Source organism: Siniperca chuatsi, linkage group LG8 (genome assembly GCF_020085105.1).
Source record: "Siniperca chuatsi isolate FFG_IHB_CAS linkage group LG8, ASM2008510v1, whole genome shotgun sequence".
NCBI classification, from domain to species: domain Eukaryota; kingdom Metazoa; phylum Chordata; class Actinopteri; order Centrarchiformes; family Sinipercidae; genus Siniperca; species Siniperca chuatsi.
In genome coordinates, this window is record NC_058049.1 from 13,040,196 (window position 1) to 13,054,840 (window position 14,645).

General features: G+C 38.6%; 1 protein-coding gene across 2 annotated transcripts; it reads right to left on the minus strand.

The window, feature by feature from the left end:
* Window positions 1–4,200: 4,200 nt before the first annotated feature.
* ubl3b (ubiquitin-like 3b) lies at window positions 4,201–13,813 on the minus strand. Of its 2 annotated transcripts, none has more exons than XM_044204851.1 (6): window positions 13,767–13,813; window positions 12,444–12,554; window positions 9,106–9,214; window positions 7,688–7,774; window positions 6,163–6,240; window positions 4,201–5,821 (listed from the first exon to the last, which is right to left on the minus strand). In XM_044204851.1, exons 2-6 carry the CDS (start codon window positions 12,468–12,470, stop codon window positions 5,769–5,771), a joined length of 354 nt encoding a protein of 117 aa, XP_044060786.1. In that variant the 5' UTR covers window positions 12,471–12,554; window positions 13,767–13,813; the 3' UTR covers window positions 4,201–5,768. The 2 variants fall into 2 exon arrangements, with proteins under 2 accessions (XP_044060786.1, XP_044060785.1); XM_044204850.1 differs by lacking the exon at window positions 13,767–13,813 and adding an exon at window positions 13,145–13,305.
* Window positions 13,814–14,645: the final 832 nt, after the last annotated feature.

Here is a 14,645-nt window from a genome sequence, read left to right on the forward strand (position 1 = left end):
AATCAGACTGTTCTAACGCCTGAACCTGTTCAAACAGAGAGCAGAGGAGCTGTGAAGATACCAACAGAATTAGATTATAAAAGACGATACCAAGGCGTAGCTGAAATGCAAATCATATTGGTTCTGAGCTTTTTTTTCTACCGTTGAATCCATTAATCTCTGTTTGACATTTTAGGAAATACGTTTATTTGCTTTCTTGCAGAGACATAGAAGAGAAGATTGATACCACTCTCAAAGCTGTACGCTAAATATGAAGCTGCAGCTAGCAGCCGGTTAGCTTAGCTTAGCATAAAGTAGGGAAACAGCTAGCCCATCTCTATCTAAAGTTCACAAAAACACATACTAGCACCTCTAAAAGGACACAAATTAACACGTTGTATCTCATTGGTGTGGCCCAGGCTAGCTGTTTCCCCCTGCTTCCAGTCTTTATGCTAAGCTAAGCTAACGGTCTCCTGGCTGTAGCTTTATTGTACAGACATGAGAGTGGTATCAATCTCCTCATCTAACTCTTCCCAAAATGTCAAACTATTGCTTTAACTTTGAGCTTTAAAGTTCATTTTGACCCTGGAAACAGAAGTTGATAATCAAACAAAAACAATCTAACCTCTAGGTTCATTTACTACCTGTTCTGCAGCTTTTGATCATTATCGCATGAACTTCATCAGCAAAAACCTCCAGGTGTGATTGTTTAGTAAGCTGCTGTTTCCGAGGTCAAGAAAGAAGCTTGAATTATTAAGTTTTAAGGCAACACGGACAAAAAGTGCGGAGGGAAAAAATAGAAATTTGAACATCAAGAATTTCATGACAAGTGGGCAACTCTATCTGTTGATGAAGCTCATGTGATACGTTCAAAAGCTCCAGAAGAGCTAGTAAATGGACCTTGAGGTGAGATTTTTTTTCTCAACATAATTGTTGTTTGGTAATGCAGCTGTAAGTGCAGGTTGATTTGAAAAGTCTGCACTGGATTGTCTCATAATAATAATAATAATAATGTAACTGACAAATATTCATGCAGACTTGATGTTCATTGTGATTGATTACATAACCAAAGCGTATTTCTAACTGATTTTCAGACTGTACAGAAATGAATGGCTGAAACTAGGGAAGCAAATAATTGGAATATTTTACTTTGAAAACATCCATCTGAATATTTGTTGTTTGAATTCCCCTTTTCAAAACTCCAAGTGGAGCGATTTCATTTTGAAACTTGAGTATCCGCGGTACAGAAGGTACTTCTACTACTTCTTGTATTTTATGCAGATTACAAGTGATACATTCACATTTCTAAAGCACAACAGCATAGTTTTTAAATGCTTCACTCTAACGTAAAGTGTTTAATTAATAGTGATTAATAGTAAATGGGCTAAAATATGGAGAAAGACTGGGAGAGATTGGCTGATAAGGTGTGTTCGTATGAAAATGGTTGCACACTAATGTCTCAGTGATCAAACAGCAGACGTGTTATGTAACTAAGTACATTAACTTTTTGGAGTTACTTGTACCAGAGTTTTTTAACTTATACCTTTACTTCAATACATTTTAGAAGGAAATATTGTATTTTTTACTCTACATTTATTCAGATACATGGTAAACATGTGCTAAATTCAGATAATATACTGCTAAATATTTCACTAACAAATATATAGTAGTACAAGTAAAGAAATTTGCAGTAATTAAGCTGTTTCATGCAACATATACAACATTAAAATGCTGTTTACGTGTCAATTTATCAATAATTTATAACACTCTTAAAGGGGTTCTGATCATCAATATGTTAACTTTTGATAATTAAGTGCATTCTGCAGCTAATACTTTTGTTCTTTTACTTAAGTAAAATGTTAAATGAAAGAATTTTCCTTTAATGGCTTTTACAATGTGTATTTGTACTTTTACTTAAGTAGAAATTGTTAACTTATTCCACCACTGTCACACAGTATTGAACTAAATAACCTCTACTCAGATCAGTGCTCATAAGAGCTACTTTTGTACCATACTTGAGTAGTTTTCAACACAACTAATCCTTCTTAAGCACTGTTTAACTCATGTAGCAGTAGTCCTCCATATCAGGACTAATGGAGGTAAGGCAGCTGAGAGCGCAGACTGCCCTCCGGGGAAAGACGGTGAATGCTGGTTGGATCGCAGCACACCCAAGAAACTGGCTGCACGCGTGCTTTGCGTCATGTCATGCAATTAATCCCGCAGCAGCTCTGAATGTGGTGGACTTAAGTAGCAAAGATGTCAACAGATTGCCTCCCTGGACTCTCATTTAAACACTGCTGTTCACCTCTGTGGTCAGCTGGACGCTCCTCAGCTCTGTCAAACCCCGAAAAGCAGTTCAGATAAGAGCAAGTGGAAAATGTGAAGAGACAAGTCGTTTCAACACAACAGCAGGTTTGGAAGTTCAGTGCGTTGAGAAAGATGTGGGTTGACTGCACTTTTCCTAAGGTACACTGCCAGTGTCAACTGGAAACCTGGACTTCTTGCAGCTACACGTCAGGAGCGGATTCCTGAGGCAGACGAGAAGAAAGCCGCGGAAAATCAGCTCAACATAAAGTTATGACCCAATTGGAACAACAGAAGGACCATTTCAGCTGATGTCCACTGACTTCATGTATCACCAAACTGTCTACAAATATATTCTGTTCTGAAACAGTAGTTAACAATTAACAACTTATTTACTGCTACTTTAACTTCTATCAATGCATTAGGTACAGCCAAAATAAAAGGGTATATACTTCCATCCACTCTGTAAAACACTTCCTCAGCCCATGATCACGCACTCATTGGGCTTACAGAGGAACACCGCCACCTAGAGGTGACGAATACAACTACATGTAGTTTGACAAATACAATTCTTAGCACACATGTATAATAGCTACTGATTTCTTACTGATCCTTGACCAGTGACAAAGGCGGAACATCCACCCCAATATATGACCACCTGCTGAAAGTCCATATTTAGGCCATGTGATAACAAAGGAATCATCTCCATGACAACTGAGCAACTTCCTACCACTGATGAAGGCCACATGTGACTGAAAGCTCTGAAAAATGTACAGTAAGTGGATCCTGTGCTTTTTTTTTGTCAAACTACATGTATTTTATCTCAGATGTGTCCCAGCTACATGCTAAATGCTAATTCTGAGTTTGTAGTGTGTTCATACTGGAAAAGTGATAAATACTTTTTATTTAAGTTCCCCTCCATTCAAAAATGTGTTTTGCTTATTGTTACTTCACTTGGATGTTTGAGCTTCACTGTGCAGGATGATGTGTGTACAGAGTTTGACTTAAATCTCAGTTTAAGATGTGTACAAGATGATTTTGTGACATCACAACTAGTTTGGAAGCCAATCAGGGGCCAGCATGCAACTTACACAAGTGTGACGGGCAAAATGAAGCGTCCACTCCACATATACCGAGAATGAGGACTTTTCAGAGAAGTAGGAGACATCTTGCTCCCAGCAGTTAAACGTTTTGAATGGACAATATTTGCATATTCATAGATTTTGGTTTTCTGAGTGAGGGAAAAGGAGTAGGCCAGATGTAGTTTTAAGAACTTTTAACTAGATGATTAAACCTTTTTTGTGGCAAAACGAGACCTAAATTATTCAAAGCAGTGTATTTGTATATGTCTTGAAATGTGTCTGAAGGGGATCTTATCACATAAAACAATTTGAACACTTGATTTTTGAGTGCTGTTGATGGGAATTATTTCCTGTTTGTACAACATAATACATGTTGATTTTCTTGTATACACTATGAAATGTATAGTACGCAGTGGATATAATTACAATGTAGTATGGAATTGGAACAGCTAGAGCTGAAACATTAAGTTGATTAATTAGTCAATTGACTAAAATTTCTCAGCCATTTTTTAACATAAAAAGATCAAAAATTCTGTTTCTAGCTTCTTAAATGTGAATATTTGCAGTCTTCTTAGTCTTCTATGATAGTCATTAAATATCTTTGGTTTTTGAACGATTGATCAAACAAAACAAGACATTTGAAGAAGTTACCTTGGATTCTGAGAAACTGTAATGGACATTTTTCAGTATTTTCTGACATTTTAAAGACTAAAAGATTAATTAAAGAAATGAACAGATTAATCGATAATGAAAATAATCATTAGTTGCAGCTCTAAACACAGCTTCTGTCTTTTGTTGTCATTTGAGAAATAATAAAAAAAACAATCAAAAGAAGTTGCCTTATTTAAAGATTTATTAATTTATAATACAAGCTTTTATGTAGACCACATTGCATTTAGTTTTTACATTTATTCATACTGAGCTAAACTTCATAGCAGTGACACTGATTGACATAAACACAAACCAAAAGACAGTCAATGGAAGGAATCAAAAGGTTTCCAACTGTTTCTGAAGAAACTGCAGCCCAACACTCCCAGTGCACCACCTTTTTTTTATTTTTATTTAAGACCACATGCCCTCACTAGTCATCATACAGTATGCCACGTGCATCACACACCCTCAGACACACTCATACACAAACTCACCCACACTAAAATTGAACAAATACCTATACACAAGATAAAAATCGATATATTTAAATTTCAATATTAATGATATTACTGAATTCCACGATAAAAGGCAAACGAGAAGTAAAGACAGCATCCAAATGAAACGGAGGTGAAACACCACCAAAATTTTCCTTTTTAACTCTTCATCCAAGTGGGAGAAACTCTCCCCTGCCTCGTTCTCAGTGTCCAGTAGAGGGGAGAGGGATCTCACACCGACGACACTCCTCCCTCTCATCTTCAACTGCTTTTCTGTCTGCGTTTAACTGGCCCGCCGTGTCAGCTCCTGTTACGAGGGAACATCGACAGTCTAGTCCATAAAGTCTGAGGTGTGAACACGACACCTGACGGCACACAAGCAATCCACCGAATCCTCTGACTCCGTCTTTACAAGCCTCGCTGGGAGTCTGTTCCTGTTTTCCTGTTTCTCGTGGACCTGTGCGTCCCTCAGGTGTTGACACAGCTCTTCCTAATGAAAGTCTTTTCTCCACTGGTCCACTGCCAGGAACAAACAGGTGTAAGGTAATGGCACAAACGCCACTGGTGCTGATACAGACCGAACGGTTCAGTTAGTGAGAGGCAGAAACAGTCTCATGAGGAGGGTGGCACATTTTCTACCACGAGGGGAATTTCTATTCCTCTGACCACGAAACAAAAAACAGCCATTGGGGAAAAGATGACGATGAAACACAGTGAACACTTCTGAATTAACTAACTGGTTAAGTGCAGTGAGAGGGTTAACACCATTCAGTAAGACCTGGGGAAACATCCATGTGACTAGTAGGGAAGGGTAATAGCCCACACATCCTTTATAGCAATTCTGTGTCCATGAAGAGCGAAGACTTCCTGGGATTTTTTCACTACGTATGACAGCTCTTTAAAACTTGTCCAGCAGAGAACAGATCCGCGAGGAAGCGTAGGTACTGTTAAATGTCATGTTCTTCAAATAAAAAAGGGAACAACAAGAGCAAATTCTGCTGTCACAGTTAAAGTTTGGGGGTGAAAGATGAATATATTGGCACAAAAAAAAAGCCTCAGATCAGACAAAGTGTTCAACCAAAGCGAGTGGCAGCCCCAACCAGACTTCCTGTGATTTATTCCAAATCCACAGCTGACAGGATGACAGGCAGGAGAGAACAGGGTGTGTGCATGTTTACATGTGTGTGTTTTGTGTGTGTGTGTGTGTGTGTGTGTGTGTGTGTGTGTATGCGTGAGGTTGGGGGTGGTTTCTGTTGCTTTACAAGAGGAGACAGCAGTTGCTCTCTGTGGTTTTTTCTCTGTTCCTTTGACCTACAAAGACAGGAGAGCAGAGACCTGAGGTGAGATTAAAAAAAACCCAACTGGCTGAAACTAGAAGAAAATGCATCTTGCTTTACAGACGTTCAGTGTGGGTTGAGGTTAGCAGCAGTAGCAGCAAAGGCCCACTGTGTATGTATATGAAAGGTCAAACAAAATGGACCCAAAAGCAGAGCTGGGTTCGGCCCTATTCTCAGAACTGTCACCTTTTTCATCCCACTGGAGTTTGCAGGCCAAAATCCCACATGATACATAGTCCTGTATGATGATATTAATATTATAATGATAATTCTGCAATTCTACTAAAAAAATGGAGACAAAGAAAAGATCCTCACCATGAGAGTTGGGCTCTGGAAGAGTCTCTCTGGCAACCAAGTGCATGACGGTTGTTCGGCCCGGTGGCAGCTTGAGAGCTTTAAACAAAGAAATAAACCTCATGATTCATTAGCTATATTTTATAGTATGATCCTTTGGTGACAAATCCTATGAAAATGATAATTATGAAAGATTCACGTCTGTGATAAAGATTTCAGACAAACAATCGCCCTGTTATTGAAAAGGATAATATTTCGGCAAATCCCAGATGAGCAGATCCACAAGATGAGCGCTGTTACGGTGCAGTCAGTTCGATCTGACTGAAGGAGGAGGTCCGGTCTGACCTCTCATTCAGGAAATATTGTTTGTTTATAGTCTTGTTTTATAACTGCACAGCGAAATAATCCAAGCAGCACAGAAGGAAGGATGCTGATTGTCACTGTCCTCGCACGCACTACAGCCAGAGCTAAATGAGAAGTGTCTGATACGAAGCTGTATAATTAACAGCTTTGTGGAGTGCTGTTGTTAGCCCGCTAGCCACGCTATTTCCTGTCCCCAAGACACCTACCCCAAGAATAAGAAGGCCGTGTGGTGAAAGGAAATAACACCACGAGCACCCGTCACTGACAACAGACGTGTTAATTTTCTCATATCCTGCATCTGTGACACTGAATTAGGCCATACTACTGTTAGTAGTAGTTAATTAACATTTTGTTTTGTAATTTCACCTTTAATTCTTGGCCATTTATTGATTACATTATTTTATAAAATCCTGCAGTTGTACCTGTGGCTCTTGATCGCTATTGCTTAGCAAAAATTTAATACACCTAACAGACCCAATACAACCATTTGTCTCTGTAGCCTGAGCTCTCCTCAGGCTTAAAGTTACGGGCTGTTATTGACTGATTTGGACTACAGACTTTGTTTTCCTGTAACAGATTCCTTCAGTTCAACCATTTCTTCTCCATTTTTGAAACATGAAAAACTTCATCTGACAGGCTTGAAAATAATTTACGATGCAGTCAACAAGGAAATTACCAGTCAGTAATAAGTACTCTTAAAGTAGGAGTGGACTTCTGGTAGGATTTAAAGTGCAACCAGAGTTTTGGGAGAGTGAGTGAGCGACTCACTCAAATGTAGTTGGCCAGGAACTAGTTTTTCTTTATATATAACAGTTATATAACAGTTCATTATTGTTCTTGGAAATAGCAGTTTGACAAATAATCCTTTGCACAAGGTCCACTTACTGGAAATTTTCCGGAGCTTTCAGCCACATCTCATGGCCTAAATGAGTGAATGAAACTATCAGTCACCTTGTGACTGAAATTCCATATTTCGGTCACAAGATAACAATTGAACCATTTGACAACTGAGCAAACTACATTCACTACTGTGGCTGAAAGCTCCAGAATACTTTCCGGTAAGTGGAACTTTTTTTTTTTAATCTACAGGAGTTTTTTTTTTTAGGGAGATAGATTAAATAAAAAGGTGGCATTTACTGCGGTCAGATTATCTTGGTGATGTTGTCTTTGTTCAGAGTCTTACCTCCCAGGGTAACGTTGCCATGAAGGAAGCGTCCCTGGAAGATGAGGCGCAGTATGCTGGGACTGCTCACCCTCTCCTCCTCCCATCCTGTCACAGAGCAGAGACACAAGTGCATCACTCACTACGGCCCAACCCATACTGGATTTTTGAGGGCAACACTGACATTGATATATCGAAGTTTAAAAAAAACACAGTTTTTTACATAAACACATAAATAATTGATACAGATCAATTAGATTTTATTTATTTTAAATTGTAACCAAGATACATAATGGGAAAATATCTTACAGTTTAAGAAATCAATTGTATCGTGACACAGTTTCTAAATCACCTCAAACCTGCACTGGAATTTCTTATTACTTATTGGCCAACACTGATACCGATATATCTGCAATAAGCTAATATCAGCCGATGTATCCGTCTAGCTCTATTGTCTACTATTCTGCACTATAATACTGTTATTTACCACAATAATGTGTGGTAAAATTAGCCCGTGTTCATTCTGACTTTCAATATAAACAGTGTATACAAGGTTTTCATTACATGCATTAAGTATTGGTAGGCCACAAGGGCAAGAAAACTGACATTTAAAATGGAACAATTAACTCAAACCAGTTATTTATTGATTATTTATTGAACAAACTTTTGTTTTTCGTTTTTAAAGATTTATTTTTTTGGACAACTTGCCATCACTGGACAGTGACAGCTGTAGATAGAGACAGGAAAGGCGGGGGAGAGAGAGAGGGGATGACATGCAGCAAAGGGCCCCGGGTTGAACCCGGGCCGCTGCGGTAAGGACTCATCCTTAATGGTATGCACCCCTATAAAATGAAACTTAAAACTAAAAAAAAAAAAAAAAAGAATCATCTCATAAAAACTAGGGCTGTACCGAATGTCATTTATTTACATTCATTTTCGAATGAAGCTTCGAGTGTGCGTCGTCATATTTTTTGACGTCATCACCCTAAAAAATAAAAAAATGTAATCCGGCCTTAGGCTTAACTGTTGTTTTTGAAAGGCTGAACGCCAACAAATATGGACTGAAGCAGAATATTTCGTTAGATAAAAACATGTTTTGAATTTTGGAAATGATCTCTCTTTTTTCCAATAAATTTGGACATTTGGACTTTACAATGCTCTAGAGTTATTGGAAATCTTTGGATCGCACGAGTCGGAAACAATCCTACACAGCCTCCACTGGAATCTAATTCTACAAATAGTATAATAAATAAATAAATAAATAAATAATATTTATCAGCAACTGTGCAGAAATACCGGGTTTAAACAGAATGAATAGATAGGCAATTTATTTTGTTTTTTTAAAAGCTGCACAGCATTCGAATGTTGATTTAGAATTTGAATGTCACTGTTATGAATGAAGCTTCTAATTATTCGGTACAGCCCTAATAAAAACTTACCTGCAGGCCAGTTCTCAAATACATGCTTGGCGATGTCTGTGGCTGAGTCATTTGGGGAGAAAGTGAAGTCTTGAGTTTTCCCACTGACCAGGATAAGGCGGAGGTGCACCTACAACAACAAACACAAACAGCTTAATCTTAGTCCACAGAAATGTTGCGTCAGCCAACACAAGCACCAAACTTCCATTAAAGTTCTTCTTAATTAGTAGTGGTGGAATCCCTCCACTTCCTCTAACCTCTTCAGACATGAGGTGACCTTTAGAGGGCTGTGAAGAGACGGGCATTCCAGTCTAATTAGATTTATCCGCACCAGATCTCCACCCTTTGACTGGGCGACTTCATTCACTGAGGACTTACACTGAAGTGAGCCCCTGTTGCCAGAGACGACAACAGATAAGGGTGGGGCCGAGGGGGGAAACACTGGCCCTTTAGTTCCAGGGCGCTGCGAGCTCCTCTCCGGGCTGTCGGCCTAATGCGATAACCCCAGGTGTCCCAGACAGCTCTGGGCCATGTTATTAAATTTACATGGCCGGTGTGTAGCCCCGAGGGGGACTGTGCATATGTGTGTGGGAGGGTCTTTAACTGTGGGGCTTCCTCCAAATTTTATCCTCTGGGCAACTACACAAACCAATCTGTTAAAAAAAAAACAACTAAAGATAAAAAAGGAGTTGCTTGAAGGCATAAATATTACACTAGCATCAGGAAATCCATGTGGGACACACTCATTCTACTACAAGATTTAACAATATCACAAACTCTTATTCTGCATGTAAGGCACAAAACCATTTAAAAAAATAACATTTAATTGATTAAATGATTAACTTAATCTGTAAGTAAAAATGCCAAACATTTCACTTAGTTACAGCTTCTCAATTGTCCAGATTTTCTGCTTTTCTTTGTCTTGAACCATCTTATGTGGACTTTTCACCAGACAACAAAAAAAGAAGAAAAAAAAAAGAAAGAAGACGTCACATTGGCTTTAGGAAATTGCGATGGGTATTTTATAAAACAAATAATTAGGGAAAATAATTGGCAGGTTAATGGATACTCGAGCACATACATGAGCCGCAGCCCTATATTATAGTTCAATTTCCAGTTATACATGTATAACCATTAATGATAAATAATAAAATGACAGAACAGCAAACGCAACTATTTGTTTAGCTTCTTTGTGTTGAAGTGAAACACTGAATATGGAGGTTGAAGTGCAGACTTTTAGCTTTAACGGTGTGTGACAGTGGTCACATCCATGTTTGGTGAACAGTGTGGGAGATTTTATTAAAACACAGATTTTATAACACCCAAATTTTAGGACAATGATCCTAAACATTAAGACCAGACAACCGAGGAGTTTTTTGGATCAAAACACTCCTGACCGGCCAAATCAATCACCGAACAAACAAGCTGAAGACAAAGTTCCCCTGAAACATGAAAGAAGTAAAGACAGTGTACACACTGTACCAGTAGGCTGATGAACATCATTATTGTATGTTAACAGAAAAATATGATGTATATGGGTGGAGTTTTTCTGGTTAAATATGTTTTATTGCTTATCTTCTTGTACAATATTATCATGTTTCCTCTCATGTAACAACTATTTTGGATATTTATGATATATTTGTCTTTATTTCTCTTTGATATACTTGCCTTACACTTGGATGTGTCGTGCGTATAATTATAGATTTCAGGCAGTCATGAATAGTGAAGGATGTGCGATCATGATTTTATGTTAATGGTAATGGTCAGGACTGAAACATCACTCTGACCTGAATTTGTGATCTCATTGACCTTAGTCATGTAATTTATGCTGCAACAAGTACTGTTCCTTATTAATCCATCATCTCAAAAATCAATCATGCAAAAAATTACTTTGGGGGACAAAAAACATCCCATCGACTAAATCCTTCTACTGGGGCATCTCTACTCAAGAGTCAGAATTGACAGATGGGATTAATTCTTCCTCAAAAGGTGGAACATGAACTTTCTTTGGTTCACAAATCACAGAGGCGAGAACAAAGAGACTTAACCACGAGGTGTGACGTCAGGGAGGGACAACCCCACTCCCTGATCTGTTTACAAATACAATCCTCCCTCGGTGGTCCTCTGCCCATCCCTCCCCCCTTTGAACTGAATAATCTCAATGTGGGGTTACATACCCATGTCATCATTAACAAGCATTGTCCCCATCCCTGTTCCTTTCATCCCCAACAAAATAAAAACAAAGTCAAATCTGCCTGGTTACCCACGGCAACACCCTGCATCACAAATGTCCTCCAGGTTCTCCAATCCCCAGGAAGACATTAAATCCTTTAAATTCTGTTATGAATTACTTTTTTAAGGGTTAACAAAGCTTCATGTTGGTCAAGTTTCCTAAAAACATAACCAGCCACAAGCTAATGCCCCGGTGTAGCTGTCAAGAGAGATGATCCATTAAATTCCACTCTGCCTTGCTGTGGCTTTTTACCTGATGTAGGTGTCCTAGATAAAACATTTGATGTTTTTGTTTAAAAATATTTTTTTTACAAATGTTCTGACGGGAAGGATGTGCTAAAAAATACAGAAGGTGCTAGTGTTTCAAAGGATGCAACTAAAACATTTTCTCAATATTGAGAATAATCTGCTGATTGTTTTCTCAATTAAGTTTTTGGTTAAAGAAATGTCAGAAAATAATTGAAAACGCCCATCCCAATTTCCAAGAGCCCATGGTGACATCTTCAAAAGTCTTGTTTTGTCTAACTAAAAGCCCAAAACCTGAAAGATATTCAATTTACAATTATATAAAAACAGAAAAAAGCTGCAAATCACATTGGGAAGTCATAACCAGCAAATTTGGAATTTTTGCTTTAAAAAAATTCTTTTAACATTTAATAGATTATCAAAATTGGTGCAGATTAATTTTATGTCACTGGATTAAAAATCAGATGGAATTCACAATTGTCTCTAAATGAGTGTTTGGGACACACACACACACACACAATCAATTGGCTCTAAACCTTGAAAGGAAAGTAGGGCAACGTTTTAACTGAGATTAGACAGATGGTGTTCACAGGAACAGCAGTCACTGTCCCAGCTAAGTGTTTGTGGACGTTGGCTAATCCATGACACCCCCCCACACACACACACACACACACCCTCCTACCCTAAATTATTTTAACTTGGGGAAATGTCACCATTATGATGACATTTATTAATAGTCTATATGTCATGCAACAACAATAGGTGTGACAGACTACAATGCAGACAGAACACGTGCCATTAGAAATCAAGAGATTTTCACCTTTGCTCTGTGTTGCTATTGAAAAATAACTTCAGAAAAGGTGTCAGACCTTCTCACTCACCATATCAAGATCCCTCTGGGTGGTCATGGCTCAGTAAGGAGGAAGGCCGTGGACGTGGATCAGAGAGGACAGGACTGGTGTGCTTCAGCTGCTGGAGACGGGGCCAGAGCCCTGAGACAAACAACACAAACACTGTGAGGCTGCTTCCCACCGCCTGGCACCGTAACTGCACTGCACATAATCCATTATCCACTGAGCGAACATGTCGCTAACATCGTAACATTAACAATCAAGCGTCAAACCTACACACGACTGATTAGTTATCTGAAATCGTGTAAGTAGTGAGCAAACAGGCTCACTTCACCGCGGTTTAGCTAATTAAAATATCAAACTTCGCTTGCAATGCTACGGCAGTGGCGAGTTTTGTAGCTTAAGTATTTCCAGGTTCTAACAGTTAACGTTAAGCTAGTTACGATAGCGAGCTAACGTTTCATATATTAGCTAGATTCAGCCATCGGTGCTAATTAGCTGGCTTGTAATAATGAAACAGTTTATGTTGTAAAATCGCTAGAAAGTGTATCTCGCCCGACTCACACCAACTAGCACCGAGTTTCGTTTTGACATATGTCGAAACTGAGCCCTACGAATAGGAAGACTTGCGCTAACGTTAGCATTAGCTGCGGTAGCTTATGCCAATCTTGCTATCGCTGGCTAGCTGCTAACTAAATGTGCAACGGCAATTTTTGTCCTGTCGACCTCACCTGCATCTGATGAATATGATGAAATTTTGCATTCAGTTGAGTTGACGAATCAGCGGGGAGCACTTTTCAAGGGGAAAATATCGAGTGTAGATGGATATCGTTGACTGTGTGTATCGGTGGCTAATGGACGGGAAGACGCCGGATGTCAGCTGGTTGTAAACACAGAGAACGACCGCAAACACTTCTGGGAGTTGAAGTCCAGACGAGTAAGCGCAGCTCTGTGATATTATCACCAATATTAAAAACGTTACAGAAACCTTTCTGCTGCTTGGTGCAGCCCACTACATTCAGTGTGAAACGTGATAAGTAATTAGATATATTCATCATGTATTTAGACAGTTTAGACCCATGTGAAGCTAGCACGCGATAGCCTACATTTCACAATATTTGCCCAAATGATGTCATGCTTTAGCAAAAAAAAAAGGAAAAAAGTTCAGAGATGGAGACTCACCAGATAAGAAGAAAGACTGATAACGAAATGTATCTTGTAAAAACATTTTAGAGTCACATCAACAATATCACTATAACAGACCTACTTAGTCCCAGCACTGAGCATGAATGTTCATTCTTGACTTTGGAAATAATAGCTTGACAAAACAGTTCCAACTTAAGGTCCACTTACTAGCTTTTTCAAGAACCATATCACAAGGTCTTCATCAGCAGATCTAGTTTGCTCAGTTGTCATGAAGATCATCACCTTGACAACAGCATCCAAATACTAATAAGGACACACAATGTTGTGATGTAGCTTAAAAGCAACACACCCAAGATTTAACATTTTACTTCACTCATTACAGAGCTATCAATTCTTTTATTTATTTTTGCAGATTCCAAATAACAGAGATGAAAGGTTGTAAAAAAGAAATTGTAAGCAAATAAAGCTTCAGAAGAGAGTAGACACAAAAAGTCAACATTGGAACCAGGTGTTTTCATGAATGTTACAGTATACATTTAAATATTTTCTCTTCTCATATATCTTCACCTGGGGCCATACATTTTGAGGACTGCAAGACTGAAAACTTTAAATACTGTGAATTAAATCTTGTAGCGGTCAAAAAGGGGAACATCTCAGGGCAGCATGGATTCAATATATTAAATATATATATTTAATATATTAAAGCAGTAAAATATTATTTTCTTGTCAGTTGTATAAACAGAAAAAAAATAGCATCTTACTAACCCGTTGCCATGCAAACAACAAATTGGGGCCCCATTACCTCATTTAGCTGCACAGTGGCAGCTACTGATAAAAATGATAACCAATGGCAACACAAGGAGATGGGACGTGTCACAGCCTGACATATGTGGTTTTAAGAAATTACCAGGTGGGCAAACAAGTAGGGTGTTCAGACAAAACACACAAATTGTTCAATTCACTTGGAGACTGTGAACTTTCCTGCTCAACCAGGTTATCAAATTTTAAGCCTGTGCAATACTGACTGTGGCAGTGGACCAAGTGATCAAAACAGAACGGATATCGATAGTTCGGGACATGCTGGAA

Bases quoted from the DNA above. Each gene is read 5' to 3' on its own strand.
- ubl3b (XM_044204851.1), bottom strand. From the start codon at position 12,470: ATGACCACCCAGAGGGATCTTGATATG. The intron at 9,215-12,443 runs GTGAGTGAGAAG...TTGTTGTTGTAG, and splicing joins CCCAGAGGGATCTTGATATG to GTGCACCTCCGCCTTATCCT. The intron at 6,241-7,687 runs GTAAGACTCTGA...CTTTGTTTAAAG, and splicing joins TGGCAACGTTACCCTGGGAG to CTCTCAAGCTGCCACCGGGC.